The sequence below is a fragment of the Dipodomys ordii genome, unplaced genomic scaffold, assembly GCF_000151885.1.
Source record: "Dipodomys ordii isolate 6190 unplaced genomic scaffold, Dord_2.0 Scaffold27, whole genome shotgun sequence".
NCBI classification, from domain to species: Eukaryota; Metazoa; Chordata; class Mammalia; order Rodentia; family Heteromyidae; genus Dipodomys; species Dipodomys ordii.
Window position 1 is genome coordinate 2,546,714 of NW_012267243.1, and position 22,903 is coordinate 2,569,616.

At 35.6% G+C, this 22,903-nt stretch overlaps 1 protein-coding gene across 8 annotated transcripts in view; it reads right to left on the reverse strand.

The window, feature by feature from the left end:
* Positions 1-22,903, reverse strand: part of Smg7 (SMG7 nonsense mediated mRNA decay factor) — a 70,138-nt gene that overhangs the window by 34,832 nt on the left and 12,403 nt on the right. For 3 of the 8 annotated variants that reach the window (XM_013015716.1, XM_013015714.1, XM_013015712.1), the window contains exons 2-5: positions 14,093-14,184; positions 7,976-8,007; positions 5,345-5,462; positions 2,772-2,904 (exon numbers count right to left, since the gene is read on the reverse strand). In XM_013015716.1, the coding sequence (XP_012871170.1) occupies positions 2,772-2,904; positions 5,345-5,462; positions 7,976-8,007; positions 14,093-14,145 (336 nt within the window). In that variant the 5' untranslated portion in view covers positions 14,146-14,184. Of the gene's footprint in view, positions 1-2,771; positions 2,905-3,113; positions 3,118-5,344; positions 5,463-7,975; positions 8,008-14,092; positions 14,193-22,903 lie in introns of those variants that run through there. The other 5 variants (XM_013015718.1, XM_013015719.1, XM_013015715.1 and 2 more) reach the window with 3 other exon arrangements.

Here is a 22,903-nt window from a genome sequence, read left to right on the forward strand (position 1 = left end):
ACTGTACAGAGGGGTTACAGTTACATGAGTAGGGTAATGATTACATTTCCTATTGAGAAAACAGGTAACTTCTGTGCTTCAAAAAACTTCTAAATAAAGTGAAAAGACAATAAGGAACTGGTGAAATGCGCTATAAATAATGACCCTTTGGGAAAACAGTATGTTTCACTAGCATTTAAACTTTCACTTTTGTAGTGACTTCTAGAGACTTCCACTTAATGAACTGGTTCCTGGGGAATAATGCAGTACTAGAGAAAGTGTTTTATACATGAAGAAGCTCATTAAACAAGAAAAAACGATGTAAAGAAGTACAAAAATACTGGTAGCCTATACATTAAGGTGTTGGTTTATAATGAATGAAAAAGATGAAAAACTCTTTGGACTTTGTATAATTTTAAATTCTTTAAGTGAGTATGTATTATTTTTGGTGGTACTGAGTTTGAACTTAGGGCTTTTCACTTGCTAAGAGGCATCTACCACTTTAACCACTCCTCCAGCAGAATGCATTATTTATAATTAGAAAATAATAGGCATATCTATTATGTATTTATCCTCTTTCATTTAGACTAGATATTTCCTTGAAGCTAAAAGACTCATTTTCCTCTACATCTTCGATATGTAATACTGTGCTTGATAAGCAACAAGCTTTTGAGAAGTACTTGTAGAATGAAGTCTTGAAACAGTAATTCCTTGTTCTTTCTAAAGCATTATTTTTTCAGCAGTATAAATTCATACTGCTGAAAAATAAATTCTGAGAATTACAAATAATTTTTTTTCAAGGCTAGCGCTCTACCATTTTGAAACACAGCACCACTTCCTGCTTTCTGGTCATTAATTGGAAGTAACAATTTCATGGACTTTCCTGCCTAGGCTGGCTTTGAACTCGATCCTCAGATCTCAGCCTTCTGAATAGCTGGGATTATAGGCATGAGTCACTAGAGCCTGGCTAAAAAACATTTAATGATGAAGTATGATGAATGTTTTGGGCCTAAATAAGATGTAATTTCTATAAAATTATACCCATTTAGTATCTTCCAACACAGAGATCCTTATCTCCCCTAACACACAGACTTTATTCAAAGAAATGGTGAGAATATAGGTAGGGGGCAAGCAGCAAAAGGAGAATTGACCAAAGATTTCTTTAAGCACAAAAGCCTCAAAAAAACCTTGTCTTATAATTTTTTTTGGTGGGGGGCCTCAGTTGTTGGGCTTGAACTCTGGGCCAGGTGTTGTCCCAGAGCTCTTCAGCTGAAGGCCAGTGCTCTAACACTTGAGCCACAGTGCCACTTTCAGTTTTCTGGTGATTAACTGGAGATAAGAGTCTCATAGATGCTCCTGCCTGGCTGGCTTTGAACTGTGATCCTCAGATCTCAGCCTCCTGAGTAGCTAGGATTACAGGCTGCCCAGCTTTTGTTTTATGATTTTAAGATGCTAAGTAAGTGTGTATGCTAAGTGTGTGTGTGTGTGATCTTAGTAGTTAAATTACAAATGGAAGGAAACAAGAATTTTCCAAAAGGACTGTGTTATAGTAAAGAAAATTCCATTGTCAGAAATAAGGTTTATTGCTGAACATGGTGGGTTTATATATGCAATCCCAGCTACTTGTGTGGCTGAGATCGTAACAATCACAATTTGAAGGTAGTCCAGGCAAAAAGTTAGTGAGATTCTCAACTCAAGAAATAAGCTGAGCATGGTGATATCCTGCATTTCAGACATGTGAGAGGTATGAACTAGAATATTGTGGTGTAGGCCAGCCCCAGCAAAAAAGCAAGGAGAATGGCTGAAGTAGCAAGCATAAAGGCCTATTTGAAGCACAAAAGCACAAGGAAACAAAAATCCTAAGATTTATAAAATTTTTATATTGCTTGACACAGAAATTCTATCAGCATATGGCCAAGAAAGGAAAATTCTATAAATAATTAACTTATTATTCAAGCCCAGAAAAGGCTACACATTTTTTTTTGTATGTGTGTGTACTCAGAGGTTTCCAACAAATTTTATTTTGAAGACCATTGGTTGGGCAGCTTTTAAGGACCAACATCTGTATACATTCCTATAAAATGTCCCATAAGGCTACACATTTCTTAGTTTAAAAATATTTTAAGCCGGGTGCCAGTTGCTTAAGCCTGTAATCCTAGCTACTCAAGAGGCTGAGATCTGAGTATCATGGTTCAAAGCCAGCCTGGGCAGGAAAGTCTATGAAACTCCTATCTCCAATAAATCACCAGAAATTTGGAAGTGGCGCTAGGGCTCAAGTGATATAGCACTAGACTTGAACTGAAGAGCTGAGGGACAGTACCCAGGCCCAGAGTTCAAGCCCCATAACTGACAAAAAAATAAAATAAAATAAAAAAAATAAAATAAACAAAAATGAAGAAACACATAAATTGCACTGTATAAATAATACTACATGTTTTGACTATTTCTATCTGGTATAACATACCAAAAAACTTCCTAATTACAATACTCAAATTCATATTTGCCCTAATACCACTTGTAACTGACTTTTCACCATCTATCCCAATCCTATTTATATAGTTACACTTTCAACCTATTAAGCCAAAACATCAACCTTAATTTCTTAAAGGTTCTAATTTCTTAAACGTCTTATGGTAAAATTTTGGACATTTGTATTCTCTTGAGATTTTAAGTAATCAAGTTTTGGTTATGTCAGATAGTGGTTATACCAAGAGCTTACATGAAGAAAAGATATGTACAAAATGCAGAATGCCAATAATACTAGGAAAAAGGGTATATAACGCATAACTTACCTGAGTATAGAAGCCACTGGCTGCCTCTAGGAACAGAGAAAGGTTTGCCTGAACTTCACTCCGATTTGGGTTTGCTCGATTCTTTGCCTGGCCTTGTAGTGTTGTGATCTGATTCTTAAAGGCATGATTCCAGCTGAAAACAAAATGTAATTCTATTTGGTATAGCAGTGACTCACTGGGAAGACACTGGTCCCCCTGAGAACAAGAAAGAACTGTCTGTTATAATTATACCATATTAGGCAGTAAACCTGCATTAAAGTTATTCATTTAAATAACTTTATGTTTTCCTTTGAACAAGACTAGTCATGTAGGAGAATCCAACTGACCTTAATAGACACTTACCAAATGTTAGAACAATCATTTTGAGGCTTCAGCTATTCATCTTTTAGAGCTACTCTGAAGTCTACTTAGGAATCCCGGAACTAATCAGAACTAATAGGTAACAACAAAATGAAATATTAACAAATTTCCATTTATTGTGCCAAAAATAACTAACTCTACCCTATTCAAGTGATGGGTTAGGCTTTGTGAATAATACATTCAATCTCTTATTTTTTCCAGTTATTTCCCATAGAATTTAGTTTTATTCCTATTAATAGTTTTGCTTGTTTATTTTGGGATTAACATTTTCTTTACAGCATGAAACACAAACCACATTTTGAATTCCGACTACTTAATACAATGCTAAAATATGGCATATATGGTTATAAAATGCCTTTCATTAACTAAATTATATAGTCAGTAACTTGAAAATCATTGTGACGGGGGTGGTGGTGGTGGTAGAGGTTTGCAGAAGCAAAGATGATAAGAGTTTTACCATCTACCTGGAAAGTAATTGTTTATTAATTTTTTAAGGCTACTTAAAAATAAGTCTTTTAGGGCTTAGTGGTAGAGTGCTTGCCTTGCATGTTTGAGGCTCTAGGTTCAATTCCTCAGCACCACATAAGCAAAAAAAAAAAAAAGCCGGAGTGGCGCTGTGGCTCAAGTGGTAGAGCGCTAGCCTTGAGCTGAAGAGCTGAGGGACAGCACCTAGGCCCAGAGTTCAGGCCCCACGACCGGACCCAAAAAAATCAAAAAATAGTCTTTTGTGCTTTATTTTTCTTGTGCTTGCAGAGTCTCTACCACTTGAACCACATCTCAAGCCCTTTTGGCTTTAGGTAGTTTTCAATTAGGGTCTCATATTTATGTCTGGGCTGGTCAAACCAAGATCCTCTACTTCTCACACAGCTGGAATGACAGGCACACATCATCAAGCTTGGCTTTTTTATTGCATGAGATTAGGTCCTTTTAACTTTCTGCCCAGACTGGCCTTGAACCCCAGTTCTCCTGATCTCTGCCTCCTAAATAGGGAGGACTACAGGCATTAGACACCTTGTCCAGCTAGCCCCAGGATTTTTTTTTTAAAAACATTCTCTCAATATTACTAATAGCTTTTTATCCTTAAATCTAGAATCATAACATGGATTCTGATTGGTTGTTATTTAGTTCTATTATTAGACTTCCTAAAAACATAAAAACATAAGGCTGGGGATGTGACTCAGGTTTAAGAGTGCCTGCCTAGCAAACATAAGACCTTGGAAAAACGGTAGTCAATACCCCCACACCAAAAAAAACAAAAAACAAAAACACCAGTAAAGGAGGAAAAACTAAGTCTCTATTCCAATTTAGGATAATACATATTACTAGAAAGAATATTCCTAACCGATTTTCGTATTTCCATCAAGATAATGTTCTGCCAATTTTTGAGGAAAGGCCTTATTCTAAAGGCATTCATTTACTCACTTGGAAATCTCGTTCTTTCTATGAAAGGTGAAATGGCAGTTAACAAGTAGAATAGTCTAGATACATAAAATCTTCCTTTAGTTTTATTAGGAAGGAGAAAAGGAAATATCAATTTATTTGATTAACAAGAATGTTCTGCCAGGAACCAGTGGCTCATGTCTATAATCCTAGCTACTCAGGAGGCTGAGATCTGAGGATCACAGTTCAAAGCCAGCCCGGGCAGGAAAGTCCGTGAGACTCTCATCTCCAATAAGCCACTATAACTGGAAGTGGCACTGTGGCACAAGAGGTAGAGCATTTGCCTTGAGCTGAAGAGCGCAAGGACAGCGCCCAAGCCCAGAGTTCAAGCCTCATGATCAACCAAAAAAAAAAAAATTCTTTACAAAGCAAACATATTTTCCTGTTGGAGAAATTTATAGAATCACAAATACCAAAGGAAGATTTTTCTTTCTTTTTTCTATTTTTTTTTTTGAATCATGACTTTTAATATAGAATTGAAAACAAACATTTTCAGTAACTGAAATATATGTATTTATTTTCCTGATAGGAATCCTAAAAGAACTGACCTTAGTTAAGATTCCGCTTTCTGAATTTCTTCTCTTACCTTCTTAGCTGAAAAACACTAATAGCTAAATATTCTGTTTTAAAAAGTCAAATATTATAATTTCTTTGTGTTGAAATATTTAAAGTGCATTAAAAAACAACAGCAACAAAAAACTCAACCAACCAGTTTTAAAGTCCTGGTGAGATTATTCCTGATCTACAAGAATATCTTAACTGGTAATACTTACAGATCCTGTTCTACTTTCTTGTCTAAAGCGTATTCCAAATCAGTAACTAGCATTTTCTGGTACAGGTCTTGCAGAGCCTGCCTGGATGTCCAGACCTCAGCTGGACCCAGCTTAGAATCTGAGTAGCAAAACAAAAACACAACACATAAAAAAACAGCTTAATCCATATACCACACAATTCTTCTCTTTCCATTCCCAAGCAAGTCAGTTGTAGTTTTGCATTATAACATTTCAAATGATTTTGAACTTCTTACTAAAGAATAAATCTAGCATAAAATGCTTTTGTATGTATGTGTTTGTCTTTTAATTTTAAAATAACATCATGAAACAAAAATGGCTTAAAAAAAAGGATTCACACCTCCTTTGGATTTCTACATATATCTATCACAAGAAGCGATATGCCTCAAAACAAGTCATTTCATTTGACATAGTATAGTACGGAGTTGGTTCTGTTTGCCCTCAAAGTAGTTTTTCCCCGCTTTTTATTTTTAAAAATGTTTACAAGGTCCTTATGGAATTTTCATGTCGCTAATCATCTAGCAGCTTTTTTGGTTACTCCTTCTCTATTTCAACCCAATAAAGCCAAAACAGTGAGAATTATTTTAATGTAGAACACTGCTGTGAGCAATCTATATTTGGTATGTGACATGAAAAAGGCTAGCAGAAGTCTGGGATTAGCTGGGTCCTGGTGGCTCATGCCTGTAATCCTAGCTACTCAGGAGACTGAGCTTTGAGGATCACAGTTCAAAGCTAGCCCTGGCAGGAAAGTCCCTGAGACACTTATCTCCAATTAACCACCAGAAAACTGGAACTAGTGCTATGGCTCAAGTGGTAGAGTGCTCTCCTTAAGCTGAAGAACTCAGGGACAGTGCCCAGGCCCAGAGTTCAAGCCCCACAACTGACCCCCGCCCCCCCGCAAAAAGTCTGGGATTAAACTTCTCAAAAGACCAAATGAGAGACTGAGTAAGACTGGATATAGGACAAAATTAGGAATACACGTTATGACTATACATCCACTGTAAAACTGGGGTCACACTTTTTGCAAGGTAGAGCCCCTGGAACAGTTTAATAACTGATAGTAGACTGCCTCAGTAGAACTTAATAATGGACTTTCAATAACCAGCTAAGTGACTTATTACTGCACAACCACATAATTCTCCCTTCTTAAGAGTAGTTATTTGTATCTGTAGCCACCCACAATCCTGTTCTGAAAACAGAATCTTCTGTATATCTGAGTTAATTATCACAGAAGTTTGCTAGCTAATCCTTGAACTGAAGAGCTGAGGGACAGCGCCCAGGCCCAGAGTTCAGGCCCCACAACCGGACCCCCCAAAAAAAGAAGTTTGTTAGCTAGTAAGCATAAAGTCTAGTATCAGCTCCTTGGTCTCTTACTGTAAGTCTTTAATAACCAACAGACTTAGCAATTCTTTAAATATCAATAGATTTAAGAGATTTATTTAATTATGGATGATAAGAAATAAGACAACAAGAGAGTATCAATACTTAAGAAAAAGCAAATGGGGCTGGGAAGGTGGCTCAGTGGTAGAGCACTTGCCTTGCATGTTTGAGGCTCTGGGTTCGATTCCTCAGCACCAGAGAAGCAGAAAAAAAAAAGCCAGAAGTGGCGCTGTGGATCAAGTGGTAGAGCGCTAGCCTTGAGCTGAAGAGCTGAGGGATAGCGCCCAGGCCCAGAGTTCAGGCCCCACAACCGGACCCCAAAAAATAAATAAATAAAATAAAATTCAGGATAACAACAAATTTAAGAAGAACTACTGAGGTGTTACACTAAGTAAATCTATCATAAGACTTTTTTTTGCCCTTTTCCTTGAATAAGAATTAGATTATCCACGAACTCTTAGAACATTAGCTTATGAGTCTAGAAATTGAGGAAAAGATACCTTACTAGTCCCCATTTCCTCTGATGGTAAATTTTAGAAGGTGTCATTATTACCATAAGTATTTTAATTCTTCTTTGTGGGTTTTACTGTACTAGACTGAAATCTGTTATCACACATCTCTCTTATATTTCAGGTAAGATATGCTGTTATATAGAACAAACTGATCACTTTATGATTATTATCATATAGTTCTTAATTAAGGAGATAAAATTATCTACTTGTTCCAGTGGTGATAACCAGGAATTCTTTCAAAAAGACCTCGACTAGTATTTGAAATAGCAAAGACAGGAAAAAAGAAAGAAATATAACAAAGTAGCTGACTCAATTTCAAAGACTTACAGGAGGGGTTTTGCAATTTTTTTTCTCAAGTCTTACCTACCCTTTAAGTGAACACTGTTTCTACTTATACGATTTATGAATTATTTTATGTTTTCCCTAAAATTCTGATATAAAATTCATAAAAATTAACTGCTTATGTATATTAAATTAAGCAATATTCATTTTAATGTGGTATATTTACATAATATTTCCTGACATATTTAAGACTCTAAAGACTAAAAACAGGAAACAGGCAAAGCAAATAGAGACAATAACAAATTAGCCCTTTTGACAACATGGGTTTAGCGATAGATGTTATAGGGTTTGGTATGACATATAACACAAAAATAAGAATATTTGTTCATTAATTTAACGGCATAAAGTAAGTTGTGAAAAGAAATAATTCAACCAATACCTGTCATATCAGCCTTCAGGACTTCTGCCTGCCTAAATAAGGAAAAAAGAACACAAGTTAGAAACAAACCAGGCCTAACCAACATAATTAACATAAAGTAAAGTCTATGTATTATAATAAGTCTATACAGCAACCAGGTGTGGAACTGTAAAATGTGTCAGAGTACATAGGTACATCAGGGTTGCACTGGACTTTGGCAAATTGGTGCTATTATCTATAGTTTGCAGAATCTTAAATGACCTCTTCTAAGCAGAGTTCGTTTTTGGGATGTTTTCCTCTAAATTTGACATTTTAAAGGTAACATTAAGTGAAGAGTTTCTCTGCACTGAAGAAACCCTCAACAATGTATAATGACTACATCAAATTTCCACCCTCCTCAAACTATTGACTCCTGTTCCCCCTTTCTCATTACCAATGACAGTCCTAGATCTCTGGGAAAACAATCCATGATAAATACAATCAAAATTTACACAGCCTTGTCTTTACTTTCTCTTAACGATAGAGTAGTACCTCTTATTTAAAGACCAAAATTCCAATTCAGAATGCTCTTTCTGGCCTTCTGTAAGGATGTATCTATGTATCTATTCCTTCTTTTTTTAAGCTTATTTTAAATTAAGTACTAGGGTTTATATTCAAGGCCTTTCATTACCAGTCAGGTACCCTACTATTTGAGCCACACTTCCAGCTCCTTTTTACACTGGCTATTTTCAAGGTAGGGTCTCAACTTTATTCCAAGGCTAGAATAGGGTGCAATAGGGTGTAGGCTGTAGGAACAACATATGTGTGGTATAGCAAAGCTACTGTGCTTCCCTACATGTGTTCTTGTGCCTAGCCACTGGCTGAGATGCAATTTTGCACACTTTATGCTCAGGATGGCCCAGAACTGTGGTCCGCTCAGTGTCTGGCTGCCAAGTAGCTAGCATTTTACGCTTGAGCCAACACAGCCAGCATGTTCATGTATTTTGTTTTGTTTTGTTAAACAATTTTGAAATTTCTTTCTCCTGGGTCCTGTCTGCTCTTTAGTTTTGAACGGTCAAATACTCTCATACATCTTAAAACCTTCAATCCCACATTCCCCTCTAGCTACTGTCTCTTTTCTTCTCTCTTAAAAATTGCTTGTATTCAAGAGGTCCAAAACTGAACTCATGATGCTTTATCAATCTCTATTATTTCTTTTAGTATGTTTTTCTTTTCACCATAGCCAATCTGTCATGAATTTCCAGCTGTGGAAGGCAGAATCCCTTAAATATTGCATGGTAACCTTCTCCCAAAGACTGTTATTTTACAAAACAGACCTTGAATCTTCACTTTCCACTTCTTTAGCTAACTCCAAGTTATACGTCATGTTCTTATATACTATTTAACCCAAATATAGAATCTAAAGAAGCCGCTCTCATGGAAGTAGAGAATAGAAGGATAGTTACCAGAGGCTGGAAACAAGCAAGGGGTGGAAGAGGATAGAAGACAAATGTTTAACTAATACGAAGTTATTGTTAGATAAGAGGAAAAGTTCTGTTGTTTTGCTGAATAGCAGGATGATCATCATTAGCAATATCATACTGAATATCTCGAACAGTTTAAGAATAAATTTTTGAATGTCCTCACCACAAAGAAATGATAAATGTATGAAGTGATGGATATGCCACATAGTCTGAGATTGAAATAACACAGTAAATACATGTATTAAAACACTGATCTGTATCCCATAACTATATGCCACGGTGTCAAATAAAAAAAACTTTCAATTTTTAACTCTAAGTACTACTTTACATAATTATTTTATAGCAATTGTAGATTTTAGTTTCATTAAAACACTAAGTAAATCCTTTCATTCTATTAGCATTTACAAAGATACTTAAGTGTTGGTACGGATTTTTAAAGTCAAGCTTTCAAACAGATTCACAATAGTGCGCTACAAAGATAACACATGGGAACTATCAATATAAATGAACTAAATAGCTATGTTTAGTCTTAAAATGTAACATCAAATTTCATCTTCCAAACAGCATAGCTTCACTAATCTCTTAAAGTGTTAACTTCCATTGAAGCTATTCTGTTTACATTACTACATATCCTATCCTATTTCTCCTTCTTTCCTCCAAAATAGCACACTCTCTTTAATGAAGTATCCATTTCTTTCTATACTATACCTCAACAATTGTACTGGCTTTCTTAAAAACCTTTACTAGATAGACAGTACAATTTTTAAGCCAACACTTAAAAGGAGTTTTAATGTTTTCTCTTGGTAGAGGTTGTAGCAGAATAAAGTTTTTATATTTGTTTTGTGCAGGTCCTAGGGCTTGAACTGTCTTGGAGCTTTTTTGCACATGGTTAGCACTCTACCACTTGAGCCACAGCTCCACTTACAGTTTCTTAGTGATTAAATGGAGATAAAGAGTCTTCATCAACTTTCCTGCCCTGGGGCTTCAAACCACAATCATCTCAGATCTAAGCTTCCAGAGTAGCTAGAACTATAGGCATGAGCCAACAACACCATGTCCAGCAGCATCACAAGTTTCTTTATTCTTAAGCTGGACAAATTAATCAAAAGAATGAACTAAGAATCCAAACATTAAATTATCATACCTTTAATAATAAAACAGCACTATTAGAATTACGTTGTCTCAGATATTAAGAGGAATTACATATTTCTGATAAGCAATAAAGAATGATTAAAAAGCTGAAAAAACTATAGAACACTGAAAAAACTATAGAACACTCAAATGATAAATATATTGAAGTTTACAACATAAAAAGACATTTGTGGTGACAACATAATCAAGATATATTTGCTATATTCTGAGGACTAGGTACAATAATAGCTAACATGATGTATAGGATTTATCTGTTTGAGACTATTCTAAGAGCTTTATATAAAGTGATTTTTTTTAATTTGCACTAAGTCCTGTTTTCCCCACTTTGAATAAAACCTAAGAAGTTAAATAATATGTCCAAGGCCACAATGTAAAAGTAGTAGAAGCAGCAATTTCAATTTGGCTCCAGAGTCTAGCTCCTAATCATTTAATCAGAATTCTCTTACACAAGAATATAAGAAAAAAAAAAAAAACTAAAGTGTTTGAGAGTAATTATCTGTACATCAAGGGCTTTCAATCCTTAATCATTTTATGGTAACTTAAAAATAATGACATTAGAAGGAAAAAAATAAAAATTTGAATTGCCTTCTTAACAAGTATTTTGGTCAAATACAGCATTTAACAATGTAAGATAACAGTATCTCTCTTAATGTACACTCCAAGATTCACAGTTTAAAAATATAAGCGGTTGGGGATGTAGTTTTGTGGATACAGTGCTTGCCTAACATAAAGTCCTAGGTTCAATCCCTAGCATTGTCAAGAAGGAAAGGGGTAGAGGGAAGGGAAGAAAGGACAGAGAGGAGGAGGGTTGTGTGTGTGTGTCTGTCCTACTTGGAACTCTAGATCTCTTTCTCTACAAGAATTTGGAAACAAATCTAAACAGCTACTAAAAAAAGGTGAATCACTCTTTTATTTTGGAAGAAGAGGCTAAAGTATAAACAAGAGCCAAGGTAAGTTCTTAATTTGTTACCGTTAAAAAACTTTTTCTGTAGGGTTCTAAGGAGTAATCTGAGCTAGTAACAACAGCCACTGATTTTAACTATAACAATAAAACTAAACCAGAATTATTTATGCCAATGGGCCATATTGTGAGTATGCAATTAAGCACACAGAAATATCCATCCATCCAGTCTCATAATATCAAGGAAGAATAAATCATACTATGTACTGTTGAATATAGGGAAAATTTGCTCCTAAAGGAGCTTTTCTCAGCATATTTTAATAAAAATACTAACTTGCTTTCTTGCCACAGAACTTTACACTTCATTAAATCTCCAGACACTTCAGTGCTCTATACCACAACATTCACTACACACTTTACATTCTTTGAAACTATGTCTCTAGTTTGTTAAGGGCCAATTCTGATCTGGGAACTTCAAGATAAGAAGGCAAAAGAAATAGAACAATAAAAAAGAAGTGTTAAGTCCTGAGTGTAAGGCAGATAAGGCTGGAAAACCAGACGCAACTTGTGAGAAGCACTATATGACATGTCAAGGAGTTCAAAACTCATCCTTTAATAGGAAATAATGCAAAAATTTTAGTAGGAGTATAAACTGTTAGATTTACTCTTTAAAAAGATGTCTAAACCGGGTGCAGTGGCTCATGCCTGTAAGCCTAGCTACTCAGGAGGTTAAGATCTGAAGATCAAAGTTCTAAGCTAGTGGGTAAGACCCTTATTTCCAACTAATCACCAAAAAACCACATACACACACACACACACACACACACACACACACACACACACACACACACACACACACACACACACACGGTAGAGCAATAATCTTAAGCAAAAAGACTCAGGGACAAAGCCTAAGTTCAATCTCCCCACCCCCAAAGATTATTAAGACATAATACAATTACATATTAAAATGTGTTGGTAATAATACAGAGAAGCAAAAACATCTTAGAGTCAAGAAATATACAAAAGGTAAACAGAAGGGGAGCTAAAGCAGAGGAAAAGTCTAAAATCACTTCCAGACAGGTACAGGTGGATACCTGAGGAAGTGGAGGTGTGGTAAGCAGGGATTTAAAGATGAGAGAGTTGCTATCAGGAATAAAACAAGTTGCATAAAAGAACTAAGTGACCTCTCAAAAGCAGAGGTAATCTGACTATGGCCATCAAATTACTTTTGCTAATGTAATTAGTGACTATCAAGTGTTTCTTTCTCTCTGCTATTAAAGAAAACAGTTCAAGGTGGAAGTCAAAAATCCTAGGTCATCTACATGAAGATTACATTTTTAGCATGGATAGGAAATAAAACAAGAGACAAGATACAGGATAATTTTTAAAAAACTAAACCTAGTTAGCATTTTTCTTTCTTGTTTCTTTGTAAACTTTATTTCACAAATACATTTAAAAAACTGGACTGACTTAACAGATCAAAAATAATATAAAATATGGAAATACTATGGGAATTGATAATACACTCTCTAAATTCATTTGGTAGTGGATTAATCTGTCAAAAAATTCACCAGTAGCCTAATAATACAATTTAATCACTTATGCCTTCACTTATTTTACATTTTTCAAAAATCTTGATAGGGTATAGTAGCATATCGCTGTACTCCTGGAATTCAGGAGATAGGATCTTGAATTCAACGCCAAACTGAGTTACACAAAATTCAAGGCCAGCCTTGGATACATAGTAAGACCCTGTCAACCCCCTAAAAACAAACAAAAATGATTGGGTATGTAACACAGTGGTAGAGCCTGTCTGCAAGCCTAAGACCCTGGGTTTAACCCCAGCACTTAAAAAAAAATGCAAAAATTTTAAATCTCAATTTTGTCAAGTAAGAATCAAGACACTCATTTTGATAAGGAAACTGAGACGTAAAGTCACTGAATAACCTGTCAAAAGTCACACAACTAGACAGTGACGAGCCTGGGTTCTGTCTTACAATGTAGTTCCAGACCTAGAACTTGAAAAAAAAAAATCAGTAAAATAGGTCTTTTTGGCTATCACAGTATCAACCTGTGGAGGCTAACTACTTCTCAGTTAAAAGCCACATCTCTGAGATAAAGCATCTTCACATGATCTGTCACAAAATGCAAGAATTCATAACAATACAGAAGGCCCTTGTAACACATCATCAGACATCCATTTCCATAGGTATTAAGAGCCTTAATTGAATCTATGCTGACATACAAAACCCACAGCTAATGCTTCTTGCAGACAAATAAATTAATGCATATGTAAATAAGCTACAACATAGACTACATGTTCCAATGCATCCAAATATTCAGAGACCTCACAAAACATGCTAATTTACTCCAGTAAATTAAAAAAAAAAATCCTTGGAACCTAAGATATAAATGTTCATGATGAAGGAAACCTAGCCTGAAGTTCTCATAAAGCTACACAAGTAAAAATAATCTTTAGCTCATCCCTCCCACACCTTGACCAAAATCAAGACTTCATAGTCTCTCATTGTTTTAATTTCCACAGAATATGAATAATTTTAACAAACATCTCTAAAATGAGTAAAAACATATAGAAACCCTTTGTAATTTTTATCCTACCTAATATTACTTGATTTCAGATGCTCCTCTGATTTCAAGTTTTCGGTCCTCATCTGGGACTTAAATGAAACGTTTTCTCCCACAATGACTATCTGCAAGAACATCCAATTTCTCATAAGGTAGAATGGCTTAAGACATTCTAGATAGAGAGGAGGAAAATATAAGTTAACTCAGAAACACAGAGAACTACTAGAATCAATTTTTTTTAATTTTATTTGAAATGATTTAATGTAAAAGGCAAAGGAAAAATAACAAAGTATTTTCACTTAATACTAAGTTTCTTTAAAAACATGTTTTAGAATGGTTTCATGTATTTTAAGTCTTAGATCAAAATATGATCCTAATCTGTCTCACTGTATAAAAGCTAACTGGCCTTTACAGGACAGATACAGTTACCAGCAGAGAAGAATGTTGTACAATCATTGTTACAATGTCCTATAAAATAAAGATGCAGACGACTCCTCATACATTAACAAAAAAAAAAACTTGGAAAGCAATTAAAACCACAATTATAGGCCAGAAAAATGCTTAAATTTTAAGATCAACTGAAAACATTAGGTATTTGTTTATTTATTTATGTATGTCGGCTGTGGGGCTTGAACTCTGGGGGCCTGGACACTCCCTGAGCTTCAGCTCAAGGCAGCACTCTACCACTTGATCCATAGATCCACTTCCAGCTCTTTAATTGAAGGTAAGATTCTCACAGATTTTCCTGCCCAGGCTAGCTTCAAACTATGATCCTCAGATCTCAGCTTCCTGAATAGCTAAGATTATAGGTGTGAGCTACTGGCACCCAGTAGGCTTTTAAATTTTTATCCATTCGCTGAACAACACTTTGTCATTTTTATGTGCTAGATACTGTGTGTATGTGCTAGATACTGTGTGAATGCTTGAGTATATAATAAAACAGGCAGTACCCCTGATTTAATCTAATGTATAAACAGTCCAACAGAAGCAGTAACAGAAAATGGGCATTAAAAATACAGGTTGAGGGCTGGGATGGTGGCTCAATGGTAGAGTGCTTCTCTCGCATATATGAACCCCTGGGTTTGATTTCTTAGTACCACATAAGCAGAAAAGGCCGGAAGTGGCGCTTTGACTCAAGCTATAGAGCTGAAGTGCTGAGGGACAGCACCCAGGTCCAGAGTTCAGGCCCCAGGACTGACCAAAAAAAATTAAATTAAATTAAAAAAAATACAAGCTTGAGAAATCATTCTACAATCAATAGTATGAAGAGGGGTAAGCCCTAGGCAAAACACAATTTCTTGGAGGTATCAGATTAGTGCAAATAAGTTTAGTGATAACTTGCTATTGTTCAATGATTACATCTGTAACTATTTTGTGACAGATATTAAACTAAATTTTCTAAGTGTATGATCACATAAAACCAAAGCATAGTAAGATATGCTGTTAAGTTTCTTGGTTCAAACCAAACTGCCACTTGGCTTATAAGGCAAATTACTTCTCCAGTCTTCAGTGTTTATTAGAAATAAGTTGGAAATAAACTTTAACCCTAACCCTAAGTAGAGATAATAAAATAAGCTACCTCACTGAGATGTTCTTGAGGATTAGAAAAATAAAAATATTAAGACAATTAACAACTCAAAAATGTTAACTGTTATTGCCATGTTATTATTATTTATAGTTAGTATTACTCTTCCCAACAACCCAAAAAGGTAAATGTGATTATCTCAATTCTATAAATTAGGAATATGAGGCTATGAATTCTAGAACAGAACACAAAAATTTTCATAATTTTACAGCCGAGCGCCTGTGGCTCATGCCTGTAATCCTAGCTACTCAGGAGGCTGAGATCTGAGGATCACAGTTCAAAGCCAGCCTGAGTAGGGAACTCCGTGAAACTCTTATCTCCAATAAATTGCTAGAAAACCAGAAGTGGCACTGTGGCTCAAGCAGTAGAGCATTCGCCTTGAGCTGAAGAACACAGGGACAGCGCCCAAGCCTAGAGTTCAAGCCCCACAACCGACCAAAAAATTTTTTTTCATAATTTTTAACAATAGAGAGATTTCAAACATATAGTAGTGGACTTTAGTATACTTCCAATCATATACTATTTCTTATTTAGTTGCACTTCAGTGGAAAAGAATGAGGCCAGCAGCTGGTGGCTCATGCCTATAATCCTAGCTACTCAGCAGGCTGAGATCTGAGGATCACGACTCAAAGACAACCCAGGCAGGAAAGCCAACGAGACTTTTATCTCCAACAAACCACCAGGAAACTGGAAGTGGTGCTGTGGCTCAAGTGGTGGAGTGCCAGCCTTGAGTAAAAGAAGTCAGGGCCAGTGCCCAGGCCCTTAGTTCAAAGTCCCAGGACCCACCAGGAAAAAAAATGATATCGATAAAATACTTCAAAATAAAGCAGTTTCTTACCATAGCATCTGAGTACCCTTGACTTTCTATTTTCTGATTCAACAGACCTATGTTACTTAGTTCCTTGACATTTTGCCCCTTACTTTTATTCATGCTCTTAACACCCAAACTGGAATATACTCCCATTCATCTCCTTGACTGCCTAACCCATTCTGATATTTTAAACCTCAGCAGCTCCTATGAAAGCCTTGGCTTGACCAAGTAATGTCAGTGCATCTTAATGTCCACCTTTATCACAGAACTCAGCATTATAAGAGTTATCTATACATCTTCATGAAAGATTGTCCTATTCAACCTTCCACATATAACTTCCTGAGTAGCTAGGATTACAGGAGTCATCCTCCAGCACTTTCAAAAATATATTCCATTGTTGGCATCCCCTGTACTTTCCTGAAATAAAACTCCCAGGTAATGTAAACTATCCAAAACATTGAAGTAAACCAATATTTTACATCTAACAAAGTGATAAAGAAAATTTCAGTTACATAAAAATGAAAACAAAAGTAAAAACAGCCATTAGAATTAAAACTATTGATAATGTAACTAACAACAGGTCAGAGTTATTAAGTAATGGAAAGAGTAACAAGACAAAGTAAAAGAACTTGATGGAAGAAAACAAGAATGGTATAAGAGAATGAAAATACTAAAAAGTATTTTCAGTATTTTGGTACAAACAATTCTCAAAATCAAGTAAGAAAACAAATGAGATTAAAAAATAAGCCAAAGTAGCAATGTCTCACCAAAGTAGAGCAAGCAATATGAAATGATCAAATATTGCCAGGAGAATATAAGTTAAAATAAATACGAGGCAGTTCTATGCTATCAGAATGACCCAAATCCAGAAAATTGACAAAACCAAATGCTGGTGAGTATTATTTATCGTTGGTAGGAATATCAAATAGAGCCAAATCATAAGACACTCCTACAGGGTTTTTTGTTTGTTTGTTTTCATTTGTTGTTGTTGGTTTCTTTTTTAACCAAATTACAGTCTTACCACATGATCCAGATACTGGGCACCGAAACAAAATAAAAATTTATTTCTACACAAATACAGGCAGGCCACTTTTTATTCCTACTTGTAAAACTTCAAAGCACTCAAGATGCCCTTCTGTAGGTGATAAATTTGTGATACATTCACTGATATTTACAGCTTGAAAAAAGAAACAAAATAACTCCCATCAATCCATAAAAAGACATGAATGAATTTTAAATGCAGACTATTAAATAAAAGAAGCCAACCCGAAAATACTGTAAACTATATGATTTCAACTATGTAGCAATTTGAGAAAGCCTGAACTATGGTAACAATAAGTGACAGGATGAAGAGAACAGGATGAAGATAAACAGGAAATTACAGTATTCTAGGACAATGATACATGCTACTTGATAGATGTCCCTGAGTTAATGAAGAGCCCATTTCCCAACAAACTCACTGAAAACTAAAAATATTGTAAACTAAAAATGCATGTAAGATATCTAACCTACCAAACATGGTTAAAATGCAACACTATTTCCAATTAACTATCAAAAAAAAGCCAGAAGTAGAGCTGTGGCGCAAGTAGTGCGGTGCTAGGTAGCCTTGAACACAAAAGCTTAGGGGCAGAGATCAAGCCCAGAGTTGAAGCTTTGGAACAAGCCAAAAAAAAAAAAAAAAAAGGTAATAAAGGAGCAAGGAAAAACACATGAAAACATAAACCAAGTTGGAGCAAAAGTGTAGCATTAGAAAACTAAAATGCATTCTTACTTTCTGATTATATACTTAGCAAATATGCCTGACTCTGAAAGCTGCAGGGAACTATTAACAAAATAGTCCTTTTGCTCACAAATTTGTGTAGAGGGGAAGCAAAAAAGGAAGAAACCACTTATGCTGTAGAGAAAACGGTACGCAGATTTAAATCTAGGGAGGACTTTGGCCACATAGGCAGGCAGGTTTTAGTAAAGTAGTTGGGGAAAGAATTATGAGAAGAATGAAGGAAGTTAAAATCAGCACAAGGCTACATTTTTAATGTAAGATGTACAAGGGAAACATGATAAAGATCTATTTTTTTAAAAAGGTTAAATTAGGAATATTATTGAGATCCAGAGCAAAGACCTTTATAGGGAAGCACCAGAAGGCAGAGTAGTGGAGGAGGCAGGAAAAAGATCAGTACTACCACAGGTTTCAATCATTGTATTTCCTATACAAGGCCCTTTGCTAAGAGTAGCAATGCTGACACTCTACCAACTGAGCCATGACTCCAGCCCTGCTAAGACTAAAAAAGCTTCAAGAAAGTAGTAAAATTTTAAAACTACTACAGAAAGGAAGTGGATAAACAGGAAGAAGGGGGCAGACACATATCTAAGTGGAAGACTAGCATTTAAATAGCAATTAGCCCAATGGGGCTACCTTCTACAGCCCCAAAGAAGCACAAATCATGCAGTGCTGGATTTTCCCAGACAAATAAGGCAGAGAACAACAGACAAAGGAACCAAGGTAGTGGGAAGACATTATTCTCTGAAGAGTAGGAAAATGAAGAGAAAAACAAAATAGAAAGACTGACCAATAAGGAAGAAGAATCATTACCCTGGAAGTCTTTACCAAAAGCAGATTAATGGAGATGTGGCTCAGGTCAGAATGGAATGGATGGATTTAGGACTTTAGTTGAGTTCTACACAATGGCAAAGTCTATAGCTTGCTAAGCATATATGAATGTCAAAGTGCTGGGTACTGGTGGATCACACCTGTAATTCTAGCTACTCAAGAGCTCTGAGTAGAGGTCTGAGGACTGCAGTTCAAAGCCAGCCAAGGCAGAAAAGTCCATGAAACTCATCTCCAATTAACCAAAAATTAGCCAGAAGTGGAGTTGTGGCTCAAATGGTAGAATGGTAGCTTTGAGTGAGAAACTCAAGCAAGAGCACGACACCCTGAGATCAAGCCCAAGCACTGGCACAAAAGTCAATTCAAAACATCAATTCTGTGAAATGTGGTGTAACTTTAGGAAAGAAACTATACCATACCACTGCCATGGAAGTTCAAATACATATTAGCATATTTCAAATTATGCAAAGACCTATATTAAGAGATCTGATTTAGCTAGTGTTCTTAAACTTGGTCTTGAAAATACTGATAGTCCTAGTGCCTATGACTATTTCAGAGGATTTTGTTCAATAGACTACATTCTAATCAATAGTAGAATACTGGCTAGGTGTGCCCACATGTAACTCAAGTAAAGATATCAAAGGGTCTGTTAAAAAAAGAAAAAAAATGCTGGGTGCTGGTGGCTCACACCTATAATCCTAGCTACTCAGAAGGCTGAGATCTGAGGATTGCAGTTCAAAGCCAGCTTGGGCAGCAAAGTCCGTGACACTTATCTCCAATTAACCACCAGAAAACCAGAAATGGCGCTGTGGCTCAAGTGGTAGAGTGCTGAAGAGCTGAGGGACAGAGCCCAGGCCCAGAGCTCAGGCCCCACAACCAATTAAAAAAAAAAGAAGAAAAAGAAGAAGAAAAAAAAAAGTAATATGCATGAGCCCCTCAGTACTGGGAGAGTATATATGGAAACAGGCACTTTTAAATATTGCTAGGGATATAATAAATAGTGTAAACTTTCTGATGAATTACTATGACATATGTTTTAGTTTCCTATTGCTGTTGCACATTATTACACTTTTAGTGGTTTAAAATTACACAAATTATTACCTTACAGGACTGAAATCCTAAATAGGTTATAGTGAGCTAAATCCCAAGATGTCACTAAGGCTGCACTTGAGGGTTCTAGAGGAGAATCTGTTTGGGTTTTTTGGCTGGCTCTGAAGGCTGTCTACATTCCTTGACTTCAAACCTGCTTCCATTTTCAAAGACAGGAAGACATTATTGTAGTTGTGACTCTTCTCTCTTATTTGCTTACCTAACTGTTCCCTATAATTACATTAAGTCTAGCAGATAATCTGTGATAACCTCACTTTCAAGTCTGCTGATAAGCAATTTAAATTCCACCTGCAATCTGAATTTTCCCTTGCCAGTAGCATACAATCAAACAGGCCCGGGTTCCAAGGACAAGCATGTAAACATATTAGGGGAAAGGGGGGACCAGACATCTAACAAAATATTTTTGAATGTAAATATACTTTCATTCAAAAAAGTAAAAAAAAAAAGTAATCTATCCTTATGTGCATACAAGGGTATTCATAACACCATTTTTTTATAATAAAATTCTGGAGTCAACGTAAATTCTTAATAGAATATCGGTTTAGAAAACTACAATAGAAAGTTACTATAGACATTCCATTAGGAACAAATTCTTGATAATGTTAAGTGAAAAAATTACGAGACTACATAATATAAAGCACAATTTGTTTTTCAAGTATGCACATAAAAGTATGTAGATATATGTATATACATATAAAATTGGCCCAGCAGAGGTTAGCACTCTTCATTATCATATGATTACACGCTCAACATCTTTTGGGTTTTATTTTTAGAACAAAAAGTTATTACTTTCCTAGATGCTCAAAGTGGTAAGGACCCACATTAACATTTAAAATTTTGAAAAATATAAAGTAATTTTTAAGGATGCTTTAATGAGCTAGGTATGTAATCCAGTGGTACAGTACCTGCTAAAACATGTGCTAGGTCATAAGTGTGATTCTCAGCACCATAACTAAACAAAATCAGCAACAAAAAAACATGTGGTTATTTTTATGCTGAACATAATACATTCTTGTAACCTCATTGGGGAAAGAAGATTGTGAGTTCAATGTCAACCTGGGCTGACCATCAATAGTGAATTCTAGCCCAGCTTCAACTACCTAATGAGACCCTGTCTCTCTCTCTCCCTCTCCCTCTCTCTCTTTGTCTCTCTCTCTCACACACAGAGATTTTTATTTTTATTTATTTATTTTGTCAGTGGTAGGGCCTGAACTCTGGACCTGGGTGCTGTTCCTGAGCTCTTCAGCTCAAGGCTAGCGCTCTACTACTTGAGCCACAGCACCACTTCCGGACTTTTTTGTTTATGTGGTGCTGAGGAATCAAACCCAGGGCCTCATGCATGCAAAGCAAGCACTCTACCACTGAGCCACCTTTCCCAGACCACAGATATTATTTTAATACATGGATTTCAACCACCTAGTTGGGGTTGAACTTAAACTATAACATTTGACAACAACAATGGTAAATGTGAATATTCAAAGGAAAAGTTTTCATTTTCTTCTTTTATGTAAAGTAAGCAGATTTATTAAAGAAAGAGTAAAGAATACTCCATATCATGAAAGTGGGCTTGAGCAAGAAATCTATAGGATTAAAATTTCATTTTCAGGTCCAAGTGCATGCAGCAGACAAAAAAGGAGGATCTAGAAGACTAAGGTTTGAACCTAGCCTGGGTAGAAAAGTCCATGAGACTCTATATTTTTCTTTTACAAAATTCAAGTCCAATTACACTGTTTTTAATACATTAAGAAGGTAATTATATAAGTCATTTGAAAAATAAAGCTAATAAAAAAAAGATGGTACCCTTGTGGAACAAAGAAGCCTACTTCACAGTGAAGATCCCTCAAATATCCTACAGCTGATTATACAACTCCCAGCCCCCCAAAATTAATTTATAAGCTAAATATTATATTTAGAAAACAAAAACTAGGCTCTTTACCCATCTGAAAACTACACTCAACTTATTCACACAGGTTACATCTTCCTATGAAATTCCTAATGAGTCTATTATGATCAGTTTGTGGACAGCAAACTAGAGAGGTTCAAGGGCACATTGCTGTAGATAGCAGACCAGGGATCAGAACTCCGAACAACCTGAATACAAATTTGGACAGTCTTTACTCTTAATTTGTTATGTGATACTACTGTCTTAAAAAAGCTCAAAATACCCCTATGTGTCAAACTTACATAAAACCACACAAATAAATATACGTTTTTAAGTCACAAAATTAATCTGTTATAATTTCTTTTCCTGCCATTTTAGAAACCAGAATTTAAGTCAGAAGTTAACAATCTGTTGTAATTTCTTTTCCTGCCCTTTTAGAAACCAGAATTTACAATCAATATGCTTTTTGGATGTGCTTCTTGAAATATGCTAACCTTTTTTTCACTAAAAATGAATGATTATATTAAGTACACAAACTACTGTCATTCTTTCTGGCTATTTGAATTAGGTAAATGTGAAGGGCTGGAGGCACGGTCCAAGTGGCAGAGTACCAAGCTGTTAGCAAAAGCATCAGACCCTGAGTTCAAGTCCTGGACCCAGACAAAGAAAAATTAGGTGAATTTGAGAAATAGAAATTTTTAGAATCATATACTAAAAGTTAAAATATACTTTTAAGATACATTAAACAAACCATATGGTCACATGCTAACTTTTACAAATACTCTATGATACTTTTTAATATTCAAGCATTCTATGGTAGCTTTTTTAATATTATGCTTTTTATTTTTATT